Source organism: Ranitomeya variabilis, chromosome 3 (assembly GCF_051348905.1).
Source record: "Ranitomeya variabilis isolate aRanVar5 chromosome 3, aRanVar5.hap1, whole genome shotgun sequence".
NCBI classification, from domain to species: domain Eukaryota; kingdom Metazoa; phylum Chordata; class Amphibia; order Anura; family Dendrobatidae; genus Ranitomeya; species Ranitomeya variabilis.
Genome location: NC_135234.1, coordinates 84,549,392 through 84,576,073, shown reverse-complemented (window position 1 = coordinate 84,576,073; position 26,682 = coordinate 84,549,392). Strand labels below are relative to the sequence as shown.

At 42.6% G+C, this 26,682-nt stretch overlaps 1 protein-coding gene across 2 annotated transcripts in view; it reads left to right on the top strand.

The window, feature by feature from the left end:
• PIPOX (pipecolic acid and sarcosine oxidase) overlaps window positions 1–26,682 on the top strand; it is a 72,043-nt gene that overhangs the window by 8,079 nt on the left and 37,282 nt on the right. For both annotated transcript variants that reach the window (XM_077294317.1, XM_077294316.1), the window contains exon 2: window positions 5,602–5,750. In XM_077294317.1, coding sequence (XP_077150432.1) covers window positions 5,602–5,750 — 149 coding nt within the window. The remainder of the gene's footprint in view (window positions 1–5,601; window positions 5,751–26,682) is intronic.

Genomic DNA, 26,682 nt, shown 5'->3' with positions numbered 1-26,682 from the left:
AAAAAAACGAGGCAAAAAACAACGCTTTATTCTCATACCGCCAAACAAAAAGTAGAATAACACGCGGTCAAAAAGACAGATATAAATAACCATGGTACCGCTGCAATCGTCATCTTGTCCTGCAAAAAACGAGCCGCAATATAGCATCATCAGCAAAAAAATAAAAAAGTTATAGTCCTCAGAATAAAGCGATGCCAAAATAATTATTTTTTCTATAAAATAGTTTTTATCGTATAAAAGCGCCAAAACATAAAAAAATGATAGAAATGAGGTATCGCTGTAATCGTACTGACCCGAAGAATAAAACTGCTTTATCAATTTTACCAAACGCGGAACGGTATAAACGCCTCCCCCAAAAGAAATTCATGAATAGCTGGTTTTTGGTCATTCTGCCTCACAAAAATCAGAATAAAAAGCGATTAAAAAATCTCCCGTGCCCGAGCATGTTACCAATAAAAACGTCAACTCGTTCCACAAAAAACAAGACCTCACATGACTCTGTGGATTTAAATATGGAAAAATTATAGCTCTCAAAATGTGGTAACGCAAAAAATATTTTGTGCAATAAAAAGCTTCTTTCAGTGTGTGACAGCTGCCAATCATAAAAATCCGCTAAAAAAACCCGCTATAAAAGTAAATCAAACCCCCCTTCATCACCCCCTTAGTTAGGGAAAAATAAAAAAATTAAAAAAATGTATTTATTTCCATTTTACCATTAGGGTTAGGGCTAGGGTTAGGGCTAGGTGTTGTGAAATTGGATTTTGGGCTCCCCCGGTGGCCACTGGTGGAATTGAACTGGTGTGCATCATCCCCTCTGTTCACCTGTTTCCATCAGGATGTGGGAGTCGCTATTTAACCTTGCTCCTCTGTCACTTCCATGCCGGTCAACATTGTAATCAGAAGCCTTTCTGTGCATGTTCCTGCTGCTAGACAACTCCCAGCTAAGTTGGACTTTAGTCCTCGTTTGTTTTTGCATTTTGTTCCAGTTCACAGCTGTAGTTTCGTTTCTGTGTCTCGAAAGCTCTTGTGATCTGAAATTGCCACTCTGATGTTATGAGTTAATACTAGAGTCTTAAAGTAATTTCAGGATGGTATTTTGATAGGGTTTTCAGCTGACCATGAAAGTGCCCTTTCTGTCTTCCTGCTATCTAGTAAGCGGACCTCAATTTTGCTAAACCTATTTTCATACTACTTTTGTCATTTCATCTAAAATCACCGCCAATATATGTGGGGGCCTCTGTCTGCCTATCGGGGAAATTTCTCTAGAGGTGAGCCAGGACTATATTTTCCTCTGCCAGGATTAGTTAGTCCTCCGGCCGGCGCTGGGCGTCTAGGGATAAAAACGTAGGCAACGCTACCCGGCTACTGTTAGTTGTGCGGCAGGTTTAGTTCATGGTCAGTTTAGTTTCCATCCTTCCAAGAGCTAGTACTTATGTTTGCTGGGCTATGTTCTCTTGCCATTGAGAACCATAACAGCTAGGGTTAGGGCTAGGGTTAGGGTTAGGGCTAGGGTTAGGGTTAGGGCTAGGGTTAGGATTAGGGTTAGGGTTGGGGCTAGGGTTGGGGCTAGGGTTAGGGCTAGGGCTAGGGTTGGGGCTAGGGTTGGGGCTAGGGTTAGGGTTGGGGCTAGGGTTGGGGCTAGGGTTAGGGTTGGGGCTAGGGTTAGGGTTAAGGCTACAGTTAGGGTTGGGGCTAAAGTTAGGGTTAGGGTTGGGGCTAAAGTTAGGGTTAGGGTTTGGATTACATCTATGGTTGGGAATAGGGTTGGGATTAGGGTTAGGGGTGTGTCTGGGTTAGAGGTGTGGTTAGGGTTACCTTTGGGATTAGGGTTAGGGGTGTGTTTGGATTAGGGTTTCAGTTATAATTGGGGGGTTTCCACTGTTTAGGCACATCAGGGGCTCTCCAAACGCGACATGGCGTCCGATCTCAATTTCAGCCAATTCTGCGTTGACAAAATAAAACAGTGCTCCTTCCCTTCCGAGCTCTCCCGTGCGCCCAAACAGGGGTTTACCCCAACATATGGGATATCAGCGTACTCGGTACACATTGGATAACAACTTTTGGGGTCCAATCTCTCCTGTTACCCTTGGGAAAATACAAAACTGGGGGCTATAAAATAATTTTTGTGGAAAAAAAATATTTTTTATTTGCATGGCTCTGTGTTATAAACTGTAGTGAAACAATTGGGGGTTCAAAGCTCTCACAACACATCTAGATGAGTTCCTTAGGGGGTCCACTTTCCAAAATGGTGTCACTTGTGGGGGGTTTCTACTGTTTAGGTACATTAGGGCCTCTGCAAACGCAACGTGACGCCTGCAGACCAATCCATCTAAGTCTGCATTCCAAATGGCGCTCCTTCCCTTCCGAGCCCTCCCATGCGCCCAAACAGTGGTTTACCCCCACATATGGGGTATCAGCGTACTCAGGACAAATTGTACAACAACTTTTGTGGTCCAATTTCTTCTCTTACTCTTGGGAAAATAAAAAATTGGGGGCGAAAAATCATTTTGGGGGGAAATTTTTTTTTATTTTTACGGTTCTGCATTATAAACTTCTGTGAAGCACTTGGTAAGTCAAAGTGCTCACCACACCTCTAGATAAACTCCTTAGGGGGTCTACTTTCCAAAATGGTGTCACTTGTGGGGGGTTTCAATGTTTAGGCATATCAGGGGCTCTCCAAACGCAACATGGCGTCCCATCTCAATTCCAGTCAATTTTGCATTGAAAAGTCAAATGGCGCTCCTTCGCTTCCGAGCTCTGTCATGCGCCCAAATAGTGGTTTACCCCCACATATGGGGTATCGGCGTACTCAGGACAAATTGTACAACATCTTTTGGGGTCCATTTTCTCCTGTTACCCTTGGTAAAATAAAACAAATTGGAGCTGAAGTAAATATTGTGTGAAAAAAAAGTTAAATGCTCATTTTTATTTAAACATTCCAAAAATTCCTGTGAAACACCTGAAGGGTTAATAAACTTCTTGAATGTGGTTTTGAGCACCTTGAGGGGTGCAGTTTTTAGAATGGTGTCACACCTGGGTATTTTCTATCATATAGACCCCTCAAAATGACTTCAAATGAGATGTGGTCCCTAAAAAAAATGGTGTTGTGAAAATGAGAAATTGCTGGTCAAATTTTAACCCTTATAACTCCCTAACAAAAAAAATTTTGGTTCCAAAATTGTGCTGATGTAAAGTAGACATGTGGGAAATGTTACTTATTAAGTATTTTGTGTGACATATCACTGTGATTTAATTGCATAAAAATTCAAAGTTGGAAAATTGCGAAATTTTCAAAATTTTCGCCAAATTTCCGTTTTTTTCACAAATAAACGCAGGTAATATCAAAGAAATTTTACCACTATCATGAAGTACAATATGTCACGAGAAAACAATGTTAGAATCACCGGGATCCGTTGAAGCGTTCCAGAGTTATAACCTCATAAAGGGACAGTGGTCAGAATTGTAAAAATTGGCCCGGTCCATAACGTGCAAACCACCCTTGGGGGTGAAGGGGTTAATCTTTTCAGCTCCGTACTGTGATCTGGCCTTTCCTCCAGGGCCCTCTGTGTTGGGTCCACAGAGTAGCTTCTGGCCAGCACAGTGAGTTGAGAAAAAAATGTAAAGAATCCAGGTCAGAACCAGGAGAACAGGAGACAAAAATCAGAACTAATTGCATAGTCAGAGGATAGCTGGTCTAGGAGTTCCGGCAGAGATGCAAAGTAAAATCAAATATTAGTCAGGTCACGTGTCCAATGGCAAGATCCAAAAGTGCATCCATTGTTTAATAGGCATAATAAAAAAGCAACAAAGCTGGGTCATAATAGAGGTGAATCATAATAAATGCCCCAAGATTGTAGCAAAACAATAACTGGAAATGGCAGGGCAATGCACATGACATAAAGCATGAGAATAGAGACATTGCCTATACCATATCTGTAAGCAGTGGAGACTGGCACAGAAGAAAGAAAGGGAGCATGCTACCAAAGTGATCAAAAAGTCATATACAGCCCAGAACTTTACCGATAAAAACTACAGCTTGTTCCATGTAGTTTACGTAGAAAAGTATACAAAAAAAATATTAATTTGATATCTTTATAACAATATTATCCAAAGAATAAATGAAACATGCAATTTTTACTGTACTTGAACATCTTAAAAACAAAACCTAAAAAGCAATGGCGGAATTACACCGCACAATGAATTTTTGTTCTGTTTTTCAATATCATTTAAAAAAAAAACAGAAAATAAATAGTTATGGCTCATAGTCGGTAGCAAAAAAAGAAAAATGGTTGCATCCTTGAGGGGTTAATTGCAATAGATTTAACATAATACAGACATATCAGAATTATATGAGTAGCAGCCATTAACATTGCAACTTTCGAATCATCCTACAAGTTTGAAAAGTTTAAACTGGACTCAGGTTGCTATAGGCGACAAAGACAGCTTTTATTTTCTTAGACAGGCGTGCTGAATCTGGCCCAAGAAGAAAGCCTCTTTCCTCAGCTACAGCTCAACAGCCAGCTGTAGAGTTGGTTCTCCATGCTTACTAAGAATATATGTGGGTAGATGGGTGCAGAGCAAAAGTTGTCCTTATCAATCAAATCTGCCATGTTTCAAAGGCCGTTTTGAAATGGACTTCGACTTTGATTTTGATAAATCTCCGTAGTGTACTGATAATACAAGGTACAATTTCATCATACTTGGAATCAGTCCATATTGTGTCTTCCTCCATCTCACGACCTTTGGATATGTTTCGGTGCCAATCCTCTCTTCCATTGCTTACACAGAACACCGCACAAGGACCGCTCCAGGCGCTCAATACAATTTCTATATTGACAAAACCCAATTACATTTCCTTCAGATGAGACAATTATCACTTAATATTTTCCTCCACCACTCTATATATTTAACTGGAGCATAGGTAGAAAGCTGCCAATTAGTGGTGGGGGCAGGGTTATGCAGAGCTCATGAATATGGAGGACTACCTGGCAGCAGGTTTACTAGTCCTCTAGTGATAATCTCCTGCTGATAAAACTGATTTTTATCAAAACTACAGCAAGCAGCCCAGTAAATGACGCATTGTCCCTGTTAAACTGAAGGTCAATCATTTTGGATAACCATAAACAAAGTTCTTATCTTTAATATATACGATTGTAAATGTCTAGGAGAATATCTGTACATGCCACATTTGGAAGAAAGTTGTTGGTAAAGGGATTATTCACTTTAATATGTCTTTGACCTTGAACTTTGCTCCCCCAGAAAGCCGCAAATAGAAAGCAATTGATTCTACTGATGGAAAATAGAACTGGAAGTTATCCATTTTAATATGCTAATACATTTTACACAGCGGTCTACACGGAGACGAGGAGATTGAAACATAATAAGATGTACTTGCCAGTCATGGGACTGTCTTCAGCCGATTGTAAAATCTCTTTTGAGACGTGAAGACATCTGGCCACCAAGGATGTATGCTATGACAATAATTAGGCTGAATAGAAAGTACAGAGACATTTAAATCACTTTTACGTGAAAGGAACCTGTGTATTGTGCTGCTGGCAGGAATAGATTTTTGTTATAAAAAAATCATCATTTTTCTTCCAGTTTCCCCTCCCCCACTCCAGAGGCAGCTCCCATGGGCAAACAAGAATCATTCGTCGAGCGTATGCGGAAGATTTTTACACCAACATGATGCAGGAGAGTTACGAGCTTTGGGCAGAGTTGGAGAAGGAGTCTGGAATCCAACTGTACAGGTGGCGTATCAATAACTAAAGTAGAAAAGTGATCAATTTGCAAGGTTAAGGGTCATTTTATGTCGATTGTTTTGAAGTGATATAACTTCTACCATGATCAAATTAACACGTTTTTATTTTTTATGAAGGAGCCATAGACACCAATTGATTAGAGATCCTTTCATTTACCATAATAGGAGCAGTAAAATAGTAACTGTTGTTTTAATTTTTGCTTTATAAATCAATAGTTCACATGAAAATAAAACTTTTATAATATATTTTATCAGAGAAATCAGCTTTTTTCTCCTCCTAGACAGATCTTTCATTCTAAACATTCTCGAATTAACGTGTCAAATTTGTCTTCAGTGAGTAGAGATTTCTCCATTACTGAGATGACAGTTGGTGCTTATAAACTTCTATGTTACTTTAATCAGGATGACTGTTTTACCACTGTCTTCTCCCATTTATTCCCCTACTCTCTCTCCATAAACTTTTATAAATTCAATCCAAGAGGAGTAAGAAGCAACTTGCTCTGATAAGATGTATTACAAAGTAGCTTATTTTCATGTGTACTACTGAATTATAAAATAAAAATGACAGTTATTACTTAAAGCATTTGTCCATGTTTTGCTCCTGCCAAGAGGATAAAGTGTATGTTCATGTAGAATTGTGATATAACCTTTTTCTAGCCATTTTTTCACTTGCATCCCATATATAAATAAACACTCCTCCTCCCATCAAAGTCTTTATCCTCTTAATATATTGCAGTCATCATATTATATAGCACTGTGTACTTACAATTGCTCATTTTGCCTTTCCACCCAGCTAATTGTTCTCTTTTCTCTGCTCTATGTAGAAACGCAAAAGTGTCTTGCCCCTACAGAAATAATTTCCCTCTTCAACTCCTGACCCAGCTGTTCCCGCCTGCCCCCACCATTGACTTTTGCAGTGAATCATGACTCACACAGGGAAAATTTACCTCCTGTTTCTACATAGAGCTTAGAAGGATTCAGCTAGTCCGTTTTTAATCACGTGATGTCATAGACCTAATGGAAAAGAGAAGAATTAACTGGGTAGAAAGGCAAAATGAGCAATTGTAAGTACACATTGCTATATAATATGATGCAATATATTAAGGGGATAAAAAATTAGATGTGAGGAGGAGTGTTTCTTTAAGTTTTCCTCTTTGCACTGGAAACAACAGTCGCTCCTCTGCCCTTCTGTTTTTTCTCCCTCCTACTCCTTCCTTCTGACAAAATTGGTTGATAGGTGGTGTAAGAAGCACATTTCTTTAGTAGGATATCAACAAAAGTTTTACTGGTGTACTTGTACTGTTGATTTATGAAAAAAAATGCAGTTACTATTTGAGAGTTTCATATCACTTGCAAAAATATTTGATAGAATTGATTTCTGCAAATGAACACTATAGAATTATTTCTGCTGAGTTTTCCTTCTAGTTTTCCTTCTATAGACTTACCCTGACATTTTTTTAAAGGTTTAGTACATTTGGGCCATGGAAAACATCACCACTCCACAGGATAGTAGAGAAATTCCCACCGCTGGGACTCCACCAATCAATAGAAATCAATAGCTCATGTACATATTTTACTTCCTATGTCTTTTCTTTATCATTTTTATGCAACAGTTGCATAAAAATATTATGCGAGACTCAATGTATTCCAATGAACTACAACTAATTTGACATTGAGAAAGGTTTTCCAAAATACTGTATATAGAACCAGCCTATGGAAACAGTGGAGACTTTAAGAATTAAGCCTAAGATCATGAAGAATGAAATTACACGTATGTAATATATCTGGCTGTTTGACTTCCTATGATCACTTATTTGGTGATTTAGTAAGCCCAATGCTGACCTCTGAATTTTATTCACGTGGGTATCCTTCAGAGAAAGGGCAGTTCCTTGCATTGGTGATGCACGCTGTCATGTAGAGGGGGGGGTCAGTTAAGGAGAATGCCCCAATAAACTACAGGGTGGGCCATTTATATGGATACACCTAAATAAAATGGGAATGGTTGGTGATATCAACTTCCTGTTTGTGGCACATTAGTATATGGGAGGGGGGAAACTTTTCAAGAGTGGTGGTGACCATGGCGGCCATTTTGAAGATGGCCATTTTGGATCCAACTTTATTTTTTTCAATGGGAAGAGGATCATGTGACACATTAAACTTATTGAGAATTTCACAAGAAAAACAATGGTGTGCTTGATTTTATCGTAACTTTATTCTTTCATGTTTCATGAGTTATTTACAAGTTTATGACCACGTATAAAATGTGTTCAAAGTGTTGCCCATTGTGTTGGATTGTCCATATAAATGTCCCACCCTGTATAATAGGCATGTTTACGTAAAAATATTTTTAAAGGAATTGTATCCATCTTTTTTTTATTATGTTATTTTTAATTAAATTATTAAGTTTATTTATTACAGTACAACAGAAACTGGTGTGTATATTTTTTATTCAATTTTTACTTAGTCTCTGGGGGCTGTCAATTTTTATTTGCTGATGTGTTAGTATCAGAGCTAGCACAACACTTACACACCAGCAAATACAGAAGCCACAGGCCATGGGAGATTGCAGTCAGTGTCCATCTCTATCTCTCATGTATGCTGCTGCCCCAGCTGTGAACTATGCACACCCCCTGGGCATAGCTGTGGGTGGAGCCAGGTGTCATTCTATTGTAGCCCAGCAATATGCACTGGGTTACAATATCCCTCTATTAGGCCGGGATCACACATACGCGTGATACAGCCGAGTCTCACAGGTGAAAACCCTCCTCTGGCGCTGGCACTTGGGAGCGGAGCATGAAGCTCCATGTGTTGCTGTGCCGCTGCACGCTCTGCTCCGGAGTGCCAACGCCAGAGGAGGGATTTCACCTGCGAGACTCGGCCGTATCTCGCGTATGTGTGATCCCGGCCTTACTGCGATTAGAACAAAGCATTGGCGGCTGCAGCGCTGTGATCACTGTATTTAGTGGTGTGCTCAGGTCTGGGCGCCAGGGTTGTGACAGTGACTTTATCCAGTGGTGAGAATATTAAAACGTTTTTAAATCCATTTGTCATATTTTATACCATTAAAAAAATTAAACACTACTGAAAATGAAAAAAATACTTCACATTTTTTCAGTTGTTTAAAAGAATTATTTCTGATAATACATTCCTTAGCCAAGAAAAATGCGTAAGCTTCACAACAGGGAGAAAAGTGAAAACATAAAAAATGAAAGGGGCAAATTAAAAAAAAATTTATTCTTTACTATTATTTTCATGCAAAATATAAGGACAGCTGTGTATTCTCAGTCATATAGATTACTGTTTGCTGTATTGTTCATATAATGTCGTATATTTTCTCTATCTATGCACATCCTTTATTCAGCAGGATGATTACAAGATAGAAGTCAATTTTTTAGGCCGTGTTCACACGCTCAGTATTTGGTCAGTATTTTACCTCAGTATCTGTAAGCCAAAACCAGGAGTGGGTGATAAATAGTGTTGAGCATTCCGATACCGCAAGTATCGGGTATCGGCCGATACTTGTCATATCGGAATTCCGATACCGAGATCCGATACTTTTGTTGTATCGGGAATCGGTATCGGTTCAATCACAAGCCGCGACGTCGTCCCTCAGGTCCTAAATTCCCTTCTAGGAATTTAGGGCCTGAGGGATGACGTCACGGCTTCTGATTGGTCGCGTGGCGGTCACATGAGCGGCACGCGACCAATCAGAAGCCGTGACGTCATGGAAGGTACTGAACGCTCTCATTTTAAACAAAGCAGGCTGCCGGTTACCAGCGGTGATGTCCAGGCTGCGTCGGAGAGGTGAGTATATCAATATTTTTTATTTTAATTCTTTATTTTACACATTAATATGGTTCCCAGGGCCTGAAGGAGAGTTTCCTCTCCTTCAGACCCTGGGAACCATCAGGGATACCTTCCAATACTTGAGTCCCATTGACTTGTATTAGTATCGGGTATCGGTATCGGATTAGATCCGATACTTTGCCGGTATCAGCTGATACTTTCCGATACTTTCAAGTATCGGACGGTATCGCTCAACACTAGTGATAAATACAGAAGTGGTGTTTCTATTAGGGTACCGTCTCACAGTGGCACTTTGATCGCTACGACGGCACGATCCGTGACGTTCCAGCGATATCCATACGATATCGCTGTGTCTGACACGCAGCAGCGATCAGGGACCCCGCTGAGAATCGTACGTCGTAGCAGATCGTTTGGAACTTTATTTCGTCGCTGGATCTCCCGCTGTCATCGCTGGATCGGTGTGTGTGACACCGATCCAGCGATGTGTTCACTTGTAACCAGGGTAAACATCGGGTTACTAAGCGCAGGGCCGCGCTAAGTAACCCGATGTTTACCCTGGTTACCATCGTAAATGTAAAAAAACCAAACAGTACATACTCACATTCCGGTGTCACGTCCCTCGCCGTCTGCTTCCCGCACTGACTGTGAGCGCCGGCCGTAAAGTGAAAGCAGAGCACAGCGGTGACGTCACCGCTGTGCTGTGCCTTACGGCCGGCACTCACAGTCAGTGCGGGAAGCAGACGCCGGGGGACGTGACACCGGAATGTGAGTATGTACTGTTTGTTTTTTTTTACATTAGCACTGGTAACCAGGGTAAACATCGGGTTACTAAGCGCGGCCCTGCGCTTAGTAACCTGATGTTTACCCTGGTTACCAGGGGACTTCGGCATCGTTGGTCGCTGGAGAGCTGTCTGTGTGACAGCTCCCCAGCGACCACACAACAACTTACCAACGATCACGGCCAGGTCGTATCGCTGGTCGTGATCGTTGGTAAATCGTTTAGTGTAACGGTACCCTTATACTTTTCCTCTGATTATTCCACTCTTGATTTTTGGCTTACAAATACTGAGGTAAAATACTGAACGTGTGAACGCGGCCTTACCGATATAATCTCGTGGCGGCACTCCGCAGCTGTCCTGCATGTTAGTAAAGTGTTGCTTGAGAAAATTATTTCCAGCCACCAAGGGTTTTCAGATACAAGACAAAGGACTCCAGCAGTCTATCATTAGTTATTAATTATTCTAGTTCTGTCACTCTCTCATCCATATTAACTTTCTTCCTCTTACTAATTATCCCAGCTCTAAGAAAAGTACATATTCTTTTGTTCCATTGGCACGTGACACCTTCCATCAGTTTCTCTCATGCGCTCGGGCTGCCTAATGACAGATTTATCATCTGTCTGTATCATCATGCATAAAGGGGGCATAAAGCAATCCTACATTGCCAGTGATTTCTGCACTACTTTGACCTTCAGCCGCCCTCCATATACCCACGGCGGTCTGCAGAGTCATTGACAAAGGTTCGGCTTGTAGTATTGTCACTCACCCTCCTCAGAGCTCCAAGAAAAAAGGATTTTATTACCATGGAATTCAGCTTATCTGACCCTTGAAAAGTTATTGTCAACATTTATTTTAATTTCTGAAAATTTCCATTGACAAAACTGAGCAATGATTTTTTTACACAAAGGCTTTTCAAATTTGTAAAGCTAAAAATAGAAAATAACTGCCAGTTGACAACATTTGATAATGCCACAGGGTAATAAACTAACATAGCTTTGCTTTTTTCATACAGAGCTCTACATCACCTACAAAAACCTAGAATTAAAAGATGTGATGTATAGTCTGGCACCACCAGAGGGAGCTTATGAGCTCACTGTATACAACATTATTATGGAGTTCAATGTAAGCTCAAACACTCCCTCTAGTGGTGATTGTAGGCAATTACAATCGTACGATTTAACCATTTGACTATGTAGGCGATGGGGATCAGAAAAAGGGAGCTCCGACAAAGTGTTATAAGGTGTAACATTCACTTAAGTGCAATTACTATAATTAATTTACTGTTTACCATGTCATTATATGAATATCTTTTTTTTGTGGATTTTGACTTAAAAAAATAATTTACATAGAAGAAAACTATTACTGCAATAATCTGAAAACTGATGGTCATTCTGAGAGCAATGCTTTGTAGTGCACTTGTGTTTAATGAACTTCCATCATCGAGAGAAGCTTTACTCTGAATAGGTAATTATTTTGCTGTGATCATTTAGACACTTGAACGAATAATCCATGAGAATAATACAATGTAGACTATTTATTATAAGAGAAAACCTACTTGATGGTGGTAAGAAAAGAACTTGTGGAAGTGACATTTATAGCTGCTTTACAGCAGAATTGGTTTCCAAGCTAGAAGATGACAAAGCCGAGCTGCCAACGTATTTAGCTATAGACACTGTTCACACTTAGTTTAAACAGGATCTAAGAGAGTTCATCATTTCAGATGAGCAAATAATCAGACAGGAGCAAGCTACATTCATGTGCCTGTCTGAAAAGTGCACAAAGGAGTTCATTTGAAGTCTATACATGTCATTGCAGCCAATGGCCCCATTAGTCGTCCTCTGAATCCTGTTTTAGGGCAACAGAGTAAGGTATTGTACTACTGGGATTCTTACCAAGTTTGCCAGCTTCTTTTATTCTATGCAGGACAGACTGAGTAAGAAGAATATATGGGCCATTTGCAGTCAAATCGCTCATTCATCATGATGCACCATTTCGCCTGCTTTAAAGGTTGTGGTGAGGCCCCTTAATATCTAGGGCACTTGTGTGGTTCCTCAGGTTTCATCAACGTTATGTCCGCCTCTGATTTTATACCTTTAAGTAAGCACTCTTCCTCCCATTAAAGTTTTTTCCTCTTTATATATTGCAGTTACCATATTATACAGCATTGTGTACTTACAATTGCTCATTTTCCCTTTCTACCCAGTTAATGCTTCTCTTTTCCCTGCTCTATGTAGAAACAGGAAGTCTCTTGTCTTTGCATGACTCATTTCCCTCTTCAATTCCTGACCCAGCTGCTCTGCTCTTCTCCCTGCCATAGACTTTTGCAGAGACTCATGACTTGTGCAGAGAAAATTGACCTCCCATTTCTACATAGAGCTTAGAAGGATTCAGCTAGTCAGTTTTTATCATGGAAATCAGAAGAATTACCTGGGTAGAACAATTGTAAGTACACCATGCTATATAATATGATGATTGCAATATATTAAGAGGACAATAACTGTGATGGAAGGAGGAGTGCTTCTTTAATAACAAGGTTCCCATCACCATAAATTTAGCAACATCCTTTTAAACCTTGTTTTTCAGTAAAGTTGAAGCAAAGCTACTCCAAACTATGCCAAACATTTGCCCAAAGCACAATCTTTTCAAAAGCATGGAACATTTTCCCCGTGCTACCCAAAACAAATATAAATGAGGAACATTTTTCTGTAGCATACACCAAATAGACCCATAATATAGGTAAAAAGTACCCGGGTAACTGCCCTGACAACTTTTTTGGGATTCAGCATCTACATGGGGGTTCAAGAGTTGACATGCAATTTTTACAGACATGAAAGGGAACCTGTCACCATGAGAATACCGTCCAATCTGCTGTCACCGCATTATAGAGCCGTGGGAGCTGATCAGAATGATCTATAGATTATACTGTATATCAGTCTGCTCAGCTCCCACTGTTCTATAACATGGTGACTGCGGCATTCTCATGGTGACAGGTTCCCATTAAATGATGGAAGGCGAAAGTGTAAAGGGCTGAACATAAAACATAATGTAGAGTAATGGATGAGAGGCAAAAACAATTTTTTTATTAAAATAAAAAAATATCCTATAAAGAAAAAAAAGGCAAAGCAGAAAAAAAATTAGTGTTAATATTCCATTTGAAGCTTCATAGTACAGTGAGGTTCAATATTTTCCTCCGAGTTGCAATAGTCACTTCTGCCCCATGTACTTACGGTCTAATGAGATGTGTGCCTATGATGAATTGTAGTAATTAAAGGCAGGTGCAGATGACTGTATTCTCTTATCTGAGAGAATTGGGTCGATTATGCAAATCACACTCTGATCATAGTCTTGTCAGATTGTGAGGACAGCGTGATCTAATTTTCTTGGATGAATAGAAGATGGAGTAAAAAGTTTCTCCCATTTTGTCCATTGTGTCAGTGCGGGGAAATAGGACTGCACTCAGATGTCATCTGAGTGCAGTTCGATGTTTTCCACAGACTCATTGAGGAATAACGGCTCAAACTGAGCATGCAGACTCTGTTTGAGGCAAAAAATAAAACGTGCACGGACCCATAGAATAACATTGGTCTGAGTGCGATTTGATATTTTGTTCATCGCACTCTGGCTCAAAGTATGCTTGTCTTAGTGTCAATAACTATAGAATAAAAAAATCCAAAGCTTATTAACTTAAGTAATGCCCCAAGCAATTCCATCTTTCATTGTATTAGTATGGCAGCAATATCTCACTTTGTTGCCCGGAACATAGACAGCTCATGCATCCCGCCTTTGTTCTGAGGGTGCTAACATATACTTTATACAAATGTTAGGTTATTTCTCTTTTCAACATTAAACTTTAATTTGGTGAATTGTCTTCATGTCTTGCTCTTTTGCAGTTACTTTCGCAGTAACACATCTTGAGCAGTCAGCAGGAGCCCGAGGTGCCACTATGCCTCATGGTCAATTTCCATAATTTTATTTCGATGCATATCTCGGCCGGTCTCCATGAGTTGTGGCTAAATAGCTTTTGCCTCCATCCGACCTACTGTGTTTATTAACAAGTTACACACTTATGTTACCTGCACATTAAATATTACGTGTAAAGTCCATAAGTAGACGTACCTGTGTGAAGAAGCAATGGTCACCCTAGGATAAGACATGGGAACATTTTCTTCTTCCAGCGCTGGAATTAATATTTAATGCGCACTGTTTTCATACAGCTGGGGAAGTATTTCATTATTAAAAATATAAGGATATTCGATGCAAGCCTGGCGGTCTGCTGGAGACATTCGCATCCCGGTTCTATGATAAATATAAGGATTATGCGGCGTTGCACTTTAAATAGACGCTGATGTTTTGGATCCCTTAAGGACCATCTTCAGTTCAAGCACCTTAAGAACATGAAGTGAGTGCAGAAAGGCAAGATTGTAGACGTCAGTGGTTTTAGATTCTCCTAGGATTATTCTCAGGCAATGGTAGTTATATTTTAGATCAGGCTGGCAAGTAAAGAAATCTGAAGGTCGCAGGAGTTACAGGTTGCACTGAATCTTCAGAATGATAAACAATGTTGTCCTGTAATAGTGAAATATTGAGATATCATCTTATTATCCTATATGTTATTATTACTGGTAATATTTCATGCAATGACACTGACATTATTGTAGCCGATTCATTAATGTTATTACTCCAGAATTTTGGACATTCCTGTCTTATAACGTGGCCACCCCATGTAGTAATGATCTGTGGGTGTCTGACACCCAGGACCTCCAATGATCAGCTGTTATCTCCTGTGGCAGTCCCATGTAAACACTGAACTGATCTGCACTGGACAGCTCCATTCCTAGCTGTAGCGGCTGCTAGAATAGGAGTTGATCTGGTCAACATATTAATTGCATATCCTTCCTGATATATCCTAAAAGAAGACGAGAATTCCCCTTTCAGGGAAATTTGTTAGCACTTTTTTGTTACCCCATCTGATAGCAGAATGATTTGAGGCAGAGACCCTGATTCCAGCGATGTGTCACTTACTAGGCTGCTTGCTGTCATTTTGATAAAATCACTGTTTTTCTGCTGCAGATTTATCGGTTTTCTGAATGCTGACTTCTGTATACCCCCGATCACATCACTGATTGGCAATTTTATGTGTACACTGTGCATATGCAGAAAGATGCTAATCAGTGCTGCGGGCGGGGTTACTCATAGTAGGAGGACTACATGGCATGAGAAGACTAGTCCTCTAGTAATCATTTCCTGCTGATTAAAACACTGATTTTATTGAAACAATAACACACAGTTACTAAGGGACACATCGCTGGAATCAGGGTCTCTACCATCCTGCTACGCTAAAGATTACATTACAAAAACCTGGTGACAGATTCTCTTTACTTCAGTGTGTTTTTAGAGGTGAATTGGTCTGGGAGAGAGGAAACAAGAACTTCTGCCTTGGTCAGGGTTTCCAGATGCACTTGACTGGGATTTTCAGAGACCTTTGGTCAGTAAAGGAAAATCTAGCCATACTTTTTTCAGAGAGGGTATAAAATGGGTATAAAATGGGGGGACCCACATCTGTCAAAGCAGGAATAAATGATTATCCCTGAATTAACCACTTTTTCTTAGATACAAATGGATGTGACATGTGAGAGTGTTGTAGCGAAGTGAGAATGACAAAATCCATATAATGTAAGACGAAGGAAACAATGCAGAAAACTATGACAATAATCCAGTGATATTGGGAAACACACAGAAGGCTCAACAATAAATGTTCCACGAGGAGGGAGTGTGACCACGGAGTCCAGCGCCATTACAAAGCGGTACCATGATCACGCTGCTGATTCCAATATCAGCTTTTACCCGCACGTAGGTCTACGGAGTATTGCAAAATGTTATTACAGTAGATTACAAGCTCTGACCCCAACAAGAAGCACATATATCATTTTCTAGTGTCTGAAACCCTAGTGAAATACCGAAAGTTTATGTATCAATGCCTCCTATAATTACTTCATCAGTTTACTTTAAAACTATGATCCCATAGGATTAGAACATAAACTCGCATCTGAGATTATGGTAATATTTCTAAGGAATAAAATAAAGCTTTACAGTTGTACAAAAGTAAAAAAAAATATTGTTTTGTCTGAGTATGTAGCACAGATCCTGCAGCATTGTGTTCACTCAATAGGATCACATTTGATATTGGGTTTCTATGCATGTGGCAGCTGGGGTCACCTAGATTGCGATCTGTCCCAGTGCAAAATTTGTACCTGAGTCCACACCTGTATGTTGGTCAAGTGTACAATTGTAAGGCGGCCAGAGTGGTAGTCGTTCCCACATCCTGGCGCCCCACAAATTATTATTATTATTATTATTATTTATTTACAGTATATACTCGAGTATAAGCCGAGAATTTCAGCCCATTTTTTTAGGCTGAAATTGCCCCTCTCGGCTTAAACTCGAGTCATTCCCAGGGGTCGGCAGGGGAGCGGGAGCGGCAGCTGTCTAATCATACTCACCTGCTCCTGGTGCGGTCCCTGCGTGTCCCTGGTTCTCCGGGTGCCGGCAGCTTCTTCCAGCGATGAGCGGTCACGTGGTACCTCTCATTACAGTAATGAATATGGACCCGACTCCACTCCTATAGGGGTGGAGCCGCATATTCATTAATGTAATGAGCAGTACCATGTGACCGCTCAATACAGAAAGAAGATGCCGGCGCCCAGAGAACCAGGGACCTGCAGGGACTGCGCCAGGAAAAGGGGAGTATAACGGGGGCATTGCGCGATATTCACCTGTCCGCGTTCCACCGCCGGGCTCCGTCTTTCGCGTCCTCTGCAGTGACGCTCAGGTCAGAGGACGCGATTAGTGTGCTCGCCGCCCTCTTCCTGAACTTCAGTGCAGAGGATGCGGAAGACACAGCGGCGCCCAGCGGTGGAATGGGGAAAGGTGACTATAGCAAGTGCTGGGGGCCTGAACGACGAGAGGAGAGTATGTGATTTTTTTATTTTTTTTTAATCGCAGCAACAGCATATGGGCCAAATGTCTCTATGGAGCATCTTATGGGGCCATAATCAGCATTTGTGGAGCATTATACGGGGCAAATGTGTCTATGGAGTATCTTATGGGGCCATAATCAGCATTTGTGGAGCATTATACAGGGCAAATGTCTGTATGGAGCATCTTATGGGACCATAATCAGCATTTGTGGAGCATTATACGGGGCAAATGTGTCTATGGAGCATCTTATGGGGCCATAATCAGCATTTTGGAGCATTGTATGGGGCAAACGTCTGTATGGAGCATCTTATGGGACCATAATCAGCATTTGTGGAGCATTATACAGGGCAAATGTCTGTATGGAGCATCTTATGGGGTCAAAATCAACATTTGTGCAGCATTATATGGGGCATATTTTAATATGGAGTATCTTATGGGGCCCATCATGAACTGTATGGAGCATTATATGGGGCTCCTGATTCAATATGGATAGTCAAAAACACTTAACCTACTGATGTCTCAATTAATTTTACTTTTATTGGTATCTATTTTTAATTTTGACATTTACCGGTAGCTGCTGCATTTCCAACCCTAGGCTTATACTCAAATCATTAAGTTTTCCCAGTTTTTTGTGCAAAATTAGGGGTCTCGGTTTATACTCGGGTCGGCTAATACTCGAGTATATACGGGATATAGCACCATTAATTCCATGGTGCTGTACATGAGAAAGGGGTTACATACAGGGTTATAGATATAATTTACAGTACACAAATGAAACATAATGCCCCTACAGCTGTATGTGCAACATGCACAGCAGAACACTCACATTAATTGCCGGAGTCCCCTCTGCTTCTGTCATTCTGGCTCCAGATCCACGAGTCTCACTAAAAACTAAAAATTCAATGTCCATTCTTAACAATTCAACTTTACCCATCAACAAGATTTTCATTAGAGATGCGGCACAGTGCATACACAGTGACATTCCTGGGGCTTTCCCTGTCTTCCCAGCAATCCATGCTTTTCCTGGCACTCTCTGCCTCGCTGGATAATCCCTGCCCCGTCCTGGCAATCTCTACCCCTTCAGTGACATCTGTGCCTTTAGGTCCACCAGCATCCTCCCATTCCCCTAGTCCAGTTTCAAATGAAAAAGGTACAAGGCTCGCCGTCTCAGCTCCGCCTAATCCCGGCCATTGGCTCCGGATCCTTCTTGGAATGGTTACCATTTAAGATGGTGACCGCCTGCACGCCACTCAGCCTGGGGTCCCTTCTTGCCTCAGCAACTCCACCCCCATGGCTGTCTGCCTTCTTTCACTGCTGCATCACTACTACTCCCTAACCAGGAAGTGCCTTCACTATATCCCACTGTTCTGAACTACACCCATCTGTAACTCTTCCCAGCCTCGAAAACAACTTATACTAACTACGCCTATTCTCACACTCTAATTCCCTAGCTCTAGTGTGCCCCACTATTCGATCACTAAGATTGTCTACCCTTTTATACTATCCTCTATACCTTTCCCTAACCCTATGCATAACACATGTACAGTACATACATATTACAGCAACATTACATGAATACATAAACAGTCATAAACACTATGGAACCGCACACATTCAATGTGAATACTGTACAAAGAGGGGGAAGTATATGATGGCCTCTGACCTTAGGCTGGTTTCACATTTGTGGATGGAGGTGCTTCGGAAGGCTACATACATCCTCCGTTCAGCTCTGCCTATGTCGGCATGCGGTGTGCATACCCTAGCTTTACCATTAGGTACACAGGCCATGCCGATGTATGCGGATGTTTTAATGTCACACCACAAGTTCTCAAAATGATTGAGGTCTGGGGATTGGGCTGGTCACTTCATCACATCAATCTTGTTGGACTGGAACTAGGATATTGCCCATTTGCTGGTGTGTTTGGGGTCCTTGTCTTGCTGAAACAACCATTTCAAGGGCATTTTTTCTTCTTCAGCATAAGGCAAGATGAACTCTTCTATTATTTTGATATATTCAAACTGGTCCATAGTGCCTGGTATTGTATAAGTAGGCCCAGGGCCGCCATCAGGGCATGACAGCCATGACTGCCGTATGGGGCCCGGTGGGCAGAGGGGGCCCGCATCGGGCCCCGTCTAATCTGCTCACCGGGCCCCCACTGCAGGCGCTGCAGCACACTATTGACGTGCGGGCCCGTGCCCGCACGTCAATAGTTATCAGCCGCCACCAGCCACTTGGAGGCTGGCAGCAGACTTGAGCGCCCGCAGTGCGCAGTCGCACTTCGCCGGCGTCTGACATCATCGTCAGCCTCCGGCGAGTGCGTCCTTCACCTGTGTGGAGGAAGTTAGCTTCGCCCGCCGCAAGAGCACACGGTCAGGTAAGAAGTATTTTTTTTTTCTTTTTGGTAGCGGCGATCCGGGGGTTTGGGGGCCCGGGGCAGTATGCTGGACACGGGGGCATAATGCTGGACACGTTTGGGCAGAGGAGATGCTGGACACAAGGGCAGAAAAGTGGGCAGAGGAGATGCAGGACACGGGGGCAGAGGAGATGCTGGACACGGGGGCAGAATGCTGGACAAAGGGGCAGAAAGCTGGACACAGGGGTAAAATGCTGGACAAAGGGGCAGAAAGCTGGACACAGGGGCAGAGGAGATGTTGGACACAGGGGTAAAATGCTGGACACGGGGGCAGTTTGCTGGACACGGGGGCAGAATGCTGGACAAAGGGGCAGATTGCTGGTCACGGGGGCAGTATGCTGGTCACGGGGGCAGTATGCTGGACACGGGGGCAGTATGCTGGACACGGGGGCAGTATGCTGGACAAAGGGGCAGAAAGCTGGACACAGGGGCAGAGGAGATGCTGGACACAGGGGCAGAAAGCTGAACACAGGGGCAGAGGAGATGCTGGACACGGGAGCGGTTTGCTGGACACGGGGGCAGTTTGCTGGACACGGGGGCAGAATGCTGGTCATGGGGGCAGAATGCTGGTCACGGGGGCAGTATGCTGGACACGGGGGCAGTATGCTGGTTACGGGGGCAGTATGCTGGACACGGGGGCAGTATGCTGGACACGGGGGCAGAATGCTGGACACGGGGGCAGTATGCTGGACAAAGGGGCAGAAAGCTGGACACGGGCAGAGGAGATGCTGGACACTGGTAAAATGCTGGACACGGGGCAGAATGCTGGACACAGGGGCAGAGGAGATGCTGGACAAAGGGGCAGAATGCTGGACAAAGGGGCAGAATGCTGGACAAAGGGGCAGAAAGCTGGACACGGGCAGAGGAGATGCTGGACACAGGGGTAAAATGCTGGACACGGGGGAAGTTTGCTGGACACAGGGGCAGTATGCTGGACATGGGGCAGTATGCTGGACAAAGGGGCAGAAAGCTGGACACAGGGGCAGAGGAGATGCTGGACACAGGGGTAAAATGCTGGACACGGGGGCAGTATGCTGGACACGGGGGCAGTATGCTGGACAAAGGGGCAGAAAGCTGGACACAGGGGCAGAGGAGATGCTGGACAGGGGTAAAATGCTGGACACGGGGGCAGAATGCTGGACAAATGGGCAGAAAGCTGGACACAGGGGCAGAGGAGACGCTGGACATGGGTAAAATGCTGGACAAAGGGGCAGAAAGCTGGACACAGGGGCAGAGGAGATGCTGGACACAGGGCCAGAATGCTGGACAAAGGGGCAAAAAGCTGGACAAAGGGGCAGAAAGCTGGACACGGGCAGAGGAGATGCTGGACACAGGGGTAAAATGCTGAACACGGGGGCAGTTTGCTGGACACGGGGGCAGAATGCTGGACACGGGGGCAGTATGCTGGACACGGGGGCAGAATGCTGGTCACGGGGCAGTATGCTGGACACGGGGGCAGAATGCTGGACACGGGGGCAGAATGCTGGTCACGGGGGCAGTATGCTGGACACGGGCCAGTATGCTGGACACATGGGCAGTATGCTGGACACGGGGGCAGAAAGCTGGACACGGGCAGAATGGAGATACGGGGCAGGATGAAAAACATGGCGGCATGACTGGAGACACTGGGGCATGACTGGAGACAGATGGGGCAGGATTGGAAACAGATGGGGCAGAATGGCGACACAGGGGGCATGATTGCAGACATGGGGGCATGATTGGAGACGGGGCAGAATGGTGATACGGGCATGATTGGAGACAGATGGGGCAGGATCATGGGGCAGGATGGATACGATGGAGACAGATGGGGCAGGATGGGGAGATCATATGGGGCAGAATGGATACTCATTAGGGCAGGATGCGAGAACATATGACTGATGCCAGGAATGAGACACACGGGGGCTAGGATGGCGAATATTATTACCATAGGGGCTAATTAAGGGATATTATTACTGCAGTGATGTATTTATTTTACTTTTTGAGTATACTGTTTTAAATGGGTGGCGGTCCTGTTACTGTGAAGAGTGATACTATGTTGCCTTCTTCATGTGGTGTAATGTAGAAGTTGGGAAAATTAAGCAATGTGTTCTGCAAGCAGAGCTCAAGATAACTGTGTTATTCCCTGCAGAAACGAGTCCTGGCTGGATGAAGTGATGGCGGTCTGTGCTGGATGAAAGATGAAGGACTTCACCTAGAGACATCACTGGTGAGTCAGTGTGTTACCTATACACTGACACTATACACTGTATGCTATATACAGAGCTCCTGTGTATAATGTCACCAGTGATCACTGGATTACCTATACACTATATACAGAGCTCCTGTGTATAATGCCACCGGTGATCACTGTATTACCTGTACACAGACACTGCATACTAAGTACAGATCTCCTGTGAATACTGGCACTTATGGTGATAGTATTGTGGGGTGTTTTTTATTACTGATCAGTATTGTAGTATTCAGTCACTATGTGGTGGTAATATGTGGTCTGGTCATGGTGTTGTGGTATTTGTTCCTTGTATTTGATATTATTCGGTCACTGTGGTGGTAATATGGTGTCTGGTCATGGTGCTGTGTATTTGTTCCTTGTATGTGGTATTATAGGTCATTTTAAAAATTGAAAAATAAATAAAAATAAACCTAAATTGTATTGCATATTTTAACAAATATTTAATAGATTACAGTAGAGTAGGGCCTGGCCAAAAGTGTCTACCTTGTCATTTTGGTGGCTTTAAAAAATCTTTTGGCCAAAACAAAAGCTGCCGGCTTTATGTGTGATCTGGTGATGGAAACTGTCAATGTGTGATAGGTGAGAAGTGGAGATTTTCCAAGAGAGAGCGGTGGGACTGTGGCCAGTTCGAGGGGTGGAGTATGGAGGCGGGGCTGGGGTGGAGCCTGGGCGGAGTCTCAAGGGGGCCCCGAAAATTTTGTCAGTATGGGGCCCCGAAATTTCAAGTGGCAGCCCTGAGTAGGCCTAACTTCATAGGGAAAATATCCCCAAACCATTATGCTTGCACCTCCATGTTTTACAATCTTCACAGATTGGCTTGAACTCAGTGTTTATGAGTCATTTCACAAACTGTCTGTGGCTTTTAGACCCAATAAGAACAATCTTGCTCTCCTCTATCCATAGAATGTTGTGCCAGTTCTCTTTAGGCCACTCAATGTGTTCTCTGGCAAACTGTGAGCTTTTCAGCATGTCTTTTTTTTCAGCAATGTTACTTTACAAAGGTTTCTTCCAAATAGTTTGGCTTCATGTAGGCATCTACTGATAGTTGCAGGACTCATAGGTAGCTGAATACTTTCATTTATCTCCCTGGAGCTGATCACTGGATGCTTCTTTGCCATTCTTGTCATTCTATGATAGTTGTATGGTAGCATTTATTTTCTTACCACGTGTTTTGGGTTTTGTTTTAAATTTTAAATCATTGGAAATCTTTTTAGATGAGCAGCCAATTATTTTATGCCATTGTTAATATGTTTTCCCCTCTTCAATCATCTTCTTGTTCAAAGTTCTTTCTCCTTCAGTACAATGTCTGGGATGACCCATTTTACTTACTGAGCAAGAGCTAAAACCAGCAGATACAACATTTGCTGCACTCCTTCCTTAAATAAGGGCCATAATTAACACCTGTGTTCTCCACAGAATGAATGGCCTCACTAATTGAACACTGCACTGATATTAATTAGAACACCCCCCTTTCATTAAATGAGTGAATTACACCCAATTAGCAGTGTGCTTATCATGACTGTTGATTCTGTTGGTTGCCCATTACTCACCTACACCTAGTCATGAATTTTTTCCTGCGTTGAATTATCTTTTCTTCCAAAAACAGTAATTAAATACATTAGTGATGATAGACTGCTTTTATTTTGCACATAACTGTATGGGCCCTTGTAGCGTTTCAGATCCTCTAAACACACTTGTGTTTGCCCCATCTTGTAATAATATTCCCATCCTGGACCCATCCGGTAATAATGTTCCCATCTTGGTGCTCTTCTCCAGCACATTTAAAAAATAAATAAACAATTCTTCTTCCCACCTTCTCCTCCCATGATGTGCAGCATCCTGTACCATAAGCAGGCACAGAGGCCAGCAGCTGACATTAGTGTGCCTGCCACGGGTGGTGCTTGATGTCACTGTCATGTGCTCCCCATGATGGACATGTATTGAAGTGCAGGGAGCCTCCAGACTCCTCAGATGCACATCCAGCTGAAATAGGCACTGGCGTTGGTGGGTCCTCGTCCTGCATGGGTCCGATTGCGGTCGTACCGTTTGCTACCTCGGTCTATATGGCCTTCGTTTGACCCCTTAGTTTTGATGTTGTTGCAGATAATATGTTCTACAAATTAACATTTCAAGGTCTCTGTTCCATCATAAGAGCAGAAAAACAAAAATTATGGTGTCAAATGATGGTCACCGATAATGCCAATGGACCACATTAATTTTTATTGGAGTCTTTCAAGTTCTGTCACAGCGTTAATTGTCTGTATGCGGCTCTATTTTTTCCTAAATATATGATGGAATCTGGAACTTGGACTTTTCATCGATCCTCCAACGCAGATGTGAACTTAGCCTTAGCTTATTCATTTCTCGATTTAATGATTGGTTGCACATTAATAACACATTCACATTTATTTTATTTGACTCATTACAGTAAAGGATTTAATTACATATTTGGTAGACTTCCCATTAATACTTAGACCCAGCCTATGCTTTGCATTTTGAACCAGTTCTTGCATGCAGTTTTTTTGTTCAGCCAAAAGTAGAGATGGAAAAAAGGTTCATGACTCTGTTCTTTTCTGAATAAATTCCCAGTTTTAGCATAAACGAAAATCATCATAATGCATGTGAATCACTAGTTATAGAAAAGCTTGTGTGCAATATACCAACACTGTTGTTACGGCAGAACCTGTTTTGGTATGTAGAACATGAACCTTTTTCGTACAACTGTAAGGGTATGGGTACGTGTCCACGGTCAGTAAACGCTGCTTGTTTGACGCTGCGCAGAGCTGCAGCGTCAAACACGCAGCGTCCAGATGTTCCAGCATAGTGGAGGGGATTTTATGAAATCCCGTGTCCACTATGCGTGGTAACACGCATCCGACTTCCCTGCGACTCCGGACATGCTGCGCGTCTTTTCAGATCGCAGCATGCCCGTGCTACCTGCGGCGAAGCCGCTCGGCGCTAATCCCCGCCCCCTTTCTGGGACGCGATGATGCCGGATGTGTTAACTGTACACATCCGGGATCATCGCACCCTCACATAGCGCCCTGTGATATTACTTGCGGCGACGCAGCGTCGCCGCAGGTAGCACGGACATGCTGTGATCTGAAAAGACGCGCAGCATGTCCGGAGTCGCAGGGAAGTCGGATGCGTGTTTCCACGCATAGTGGAGACGGGATTTCATAAAATCCCCTCCACTATGCTGGAACATCTGGACGCTGCGTGTTTGACGCTGCAGCTCTGCGCAGCGTCAAACAAGCAGCGTTTACTGACCGTGGACACACACCCTTAGGGTATGTGTCCACATTCAGGAAACGCTGCGTTTTTGACGCTGCGTTTTTCCGCAGCGTCAAAAGCGCAGTGTCCAGATGTTACAGCATAGTGGAGGGGATTTCATGAAATCCAGACTCCACTATGCGTTAAAAAACGCATGCGTTTTTGCCACGAAAACGCATGCGCGGTGCGTTTTTTCAAAACGCAGCATGTTGCTACAATGAGCAAAACACGCAGGAACACCGCAGGTGACCTGCCAGTGACCTCAGGTGCAGTTTTGGTCAGGATTTTACTTGCATAAAATCCTGACCAAAGCCTGAAGCAAACCTGAACGTGGACACATACCCTTATGGTAGAAAAAAAAATAATGCAGGAAAGTATCATTTAAAGAGATAGTCACAGGATAAAATTATTATTCCATAAGAATAAAATGTAAATTTGCATATGAGATTATGATAAGATTATTATTAATTATTATGATAATATTTCTAAGGAATAAAATAAAGCTTTATAGTTGTTTGAAAGCATCTAATAGGAGCAGGTATCACTTCTGAGATCCTAATCTTTAAAGGGAATCTGTCAGCAGGTTTTTGTTATGCAATCTGGAGATAGAGGCTGAGACACAGAATTCAGGCATGTGTCATTTATTAGGCTATGCGCTGTTGTTTATTTACAATGAAGGATTTATCACCAGAAGATTATCACTGCCTGGCCCACAGCTCACGCTCTTGCTAGACTGGCCATGCCCCCTCCTCTGATGAGCAGCTCACTGTCAATAGACAATGTACACAAAAAGCTGAGGTGTGGGTGATGTTGGCTTTCTCAGCTCTGCTACATGCTACATGCTACACCTAAAACTCTGATTGTATCACAACTACTGCACCCAGTAAATTAAGTGATACATTGCTGGAATCAGGATTTTTTTTCCCTACATTATGCTGCTCTCAGGTGGGGTAGAAAACACCTGGTGACAGATTCCCTTTAAGACCAGGGGTCCCAATGATTTTAATGGTTGATTTTCTTGACTGACATTGATGGCCATTCGAGAGCAGGTTTGCATATATAAAACATCCACACCACAGCCTTAGCAACATCTTTGCAAAAAAGGTCTAAGTAGGTAATTATGGTGCATAATAATGATAGAGTGCAACCTTTTTTGTATATGGTGCATAATAAGATAGGGTTAAATTAATGCATTTTTGGGATCATCAACATGTACGCAAAGTGCAAAGAACATATCCATACTTTATAATGCATCGTATATAGTTATTTGGTCTCTAGACACTTATTGGGTACATCACTACAAGTTCTCCTGATTTCTCATACATAGAGTGCTTCTATAAATTTAGTGCATCCATAGAACAATTTCTATACATCCTTCAATTATGGATGATAACCGTGTGAAAAAGAAAAACTGCTAGTAGGCATCATTATTCCTGAGCT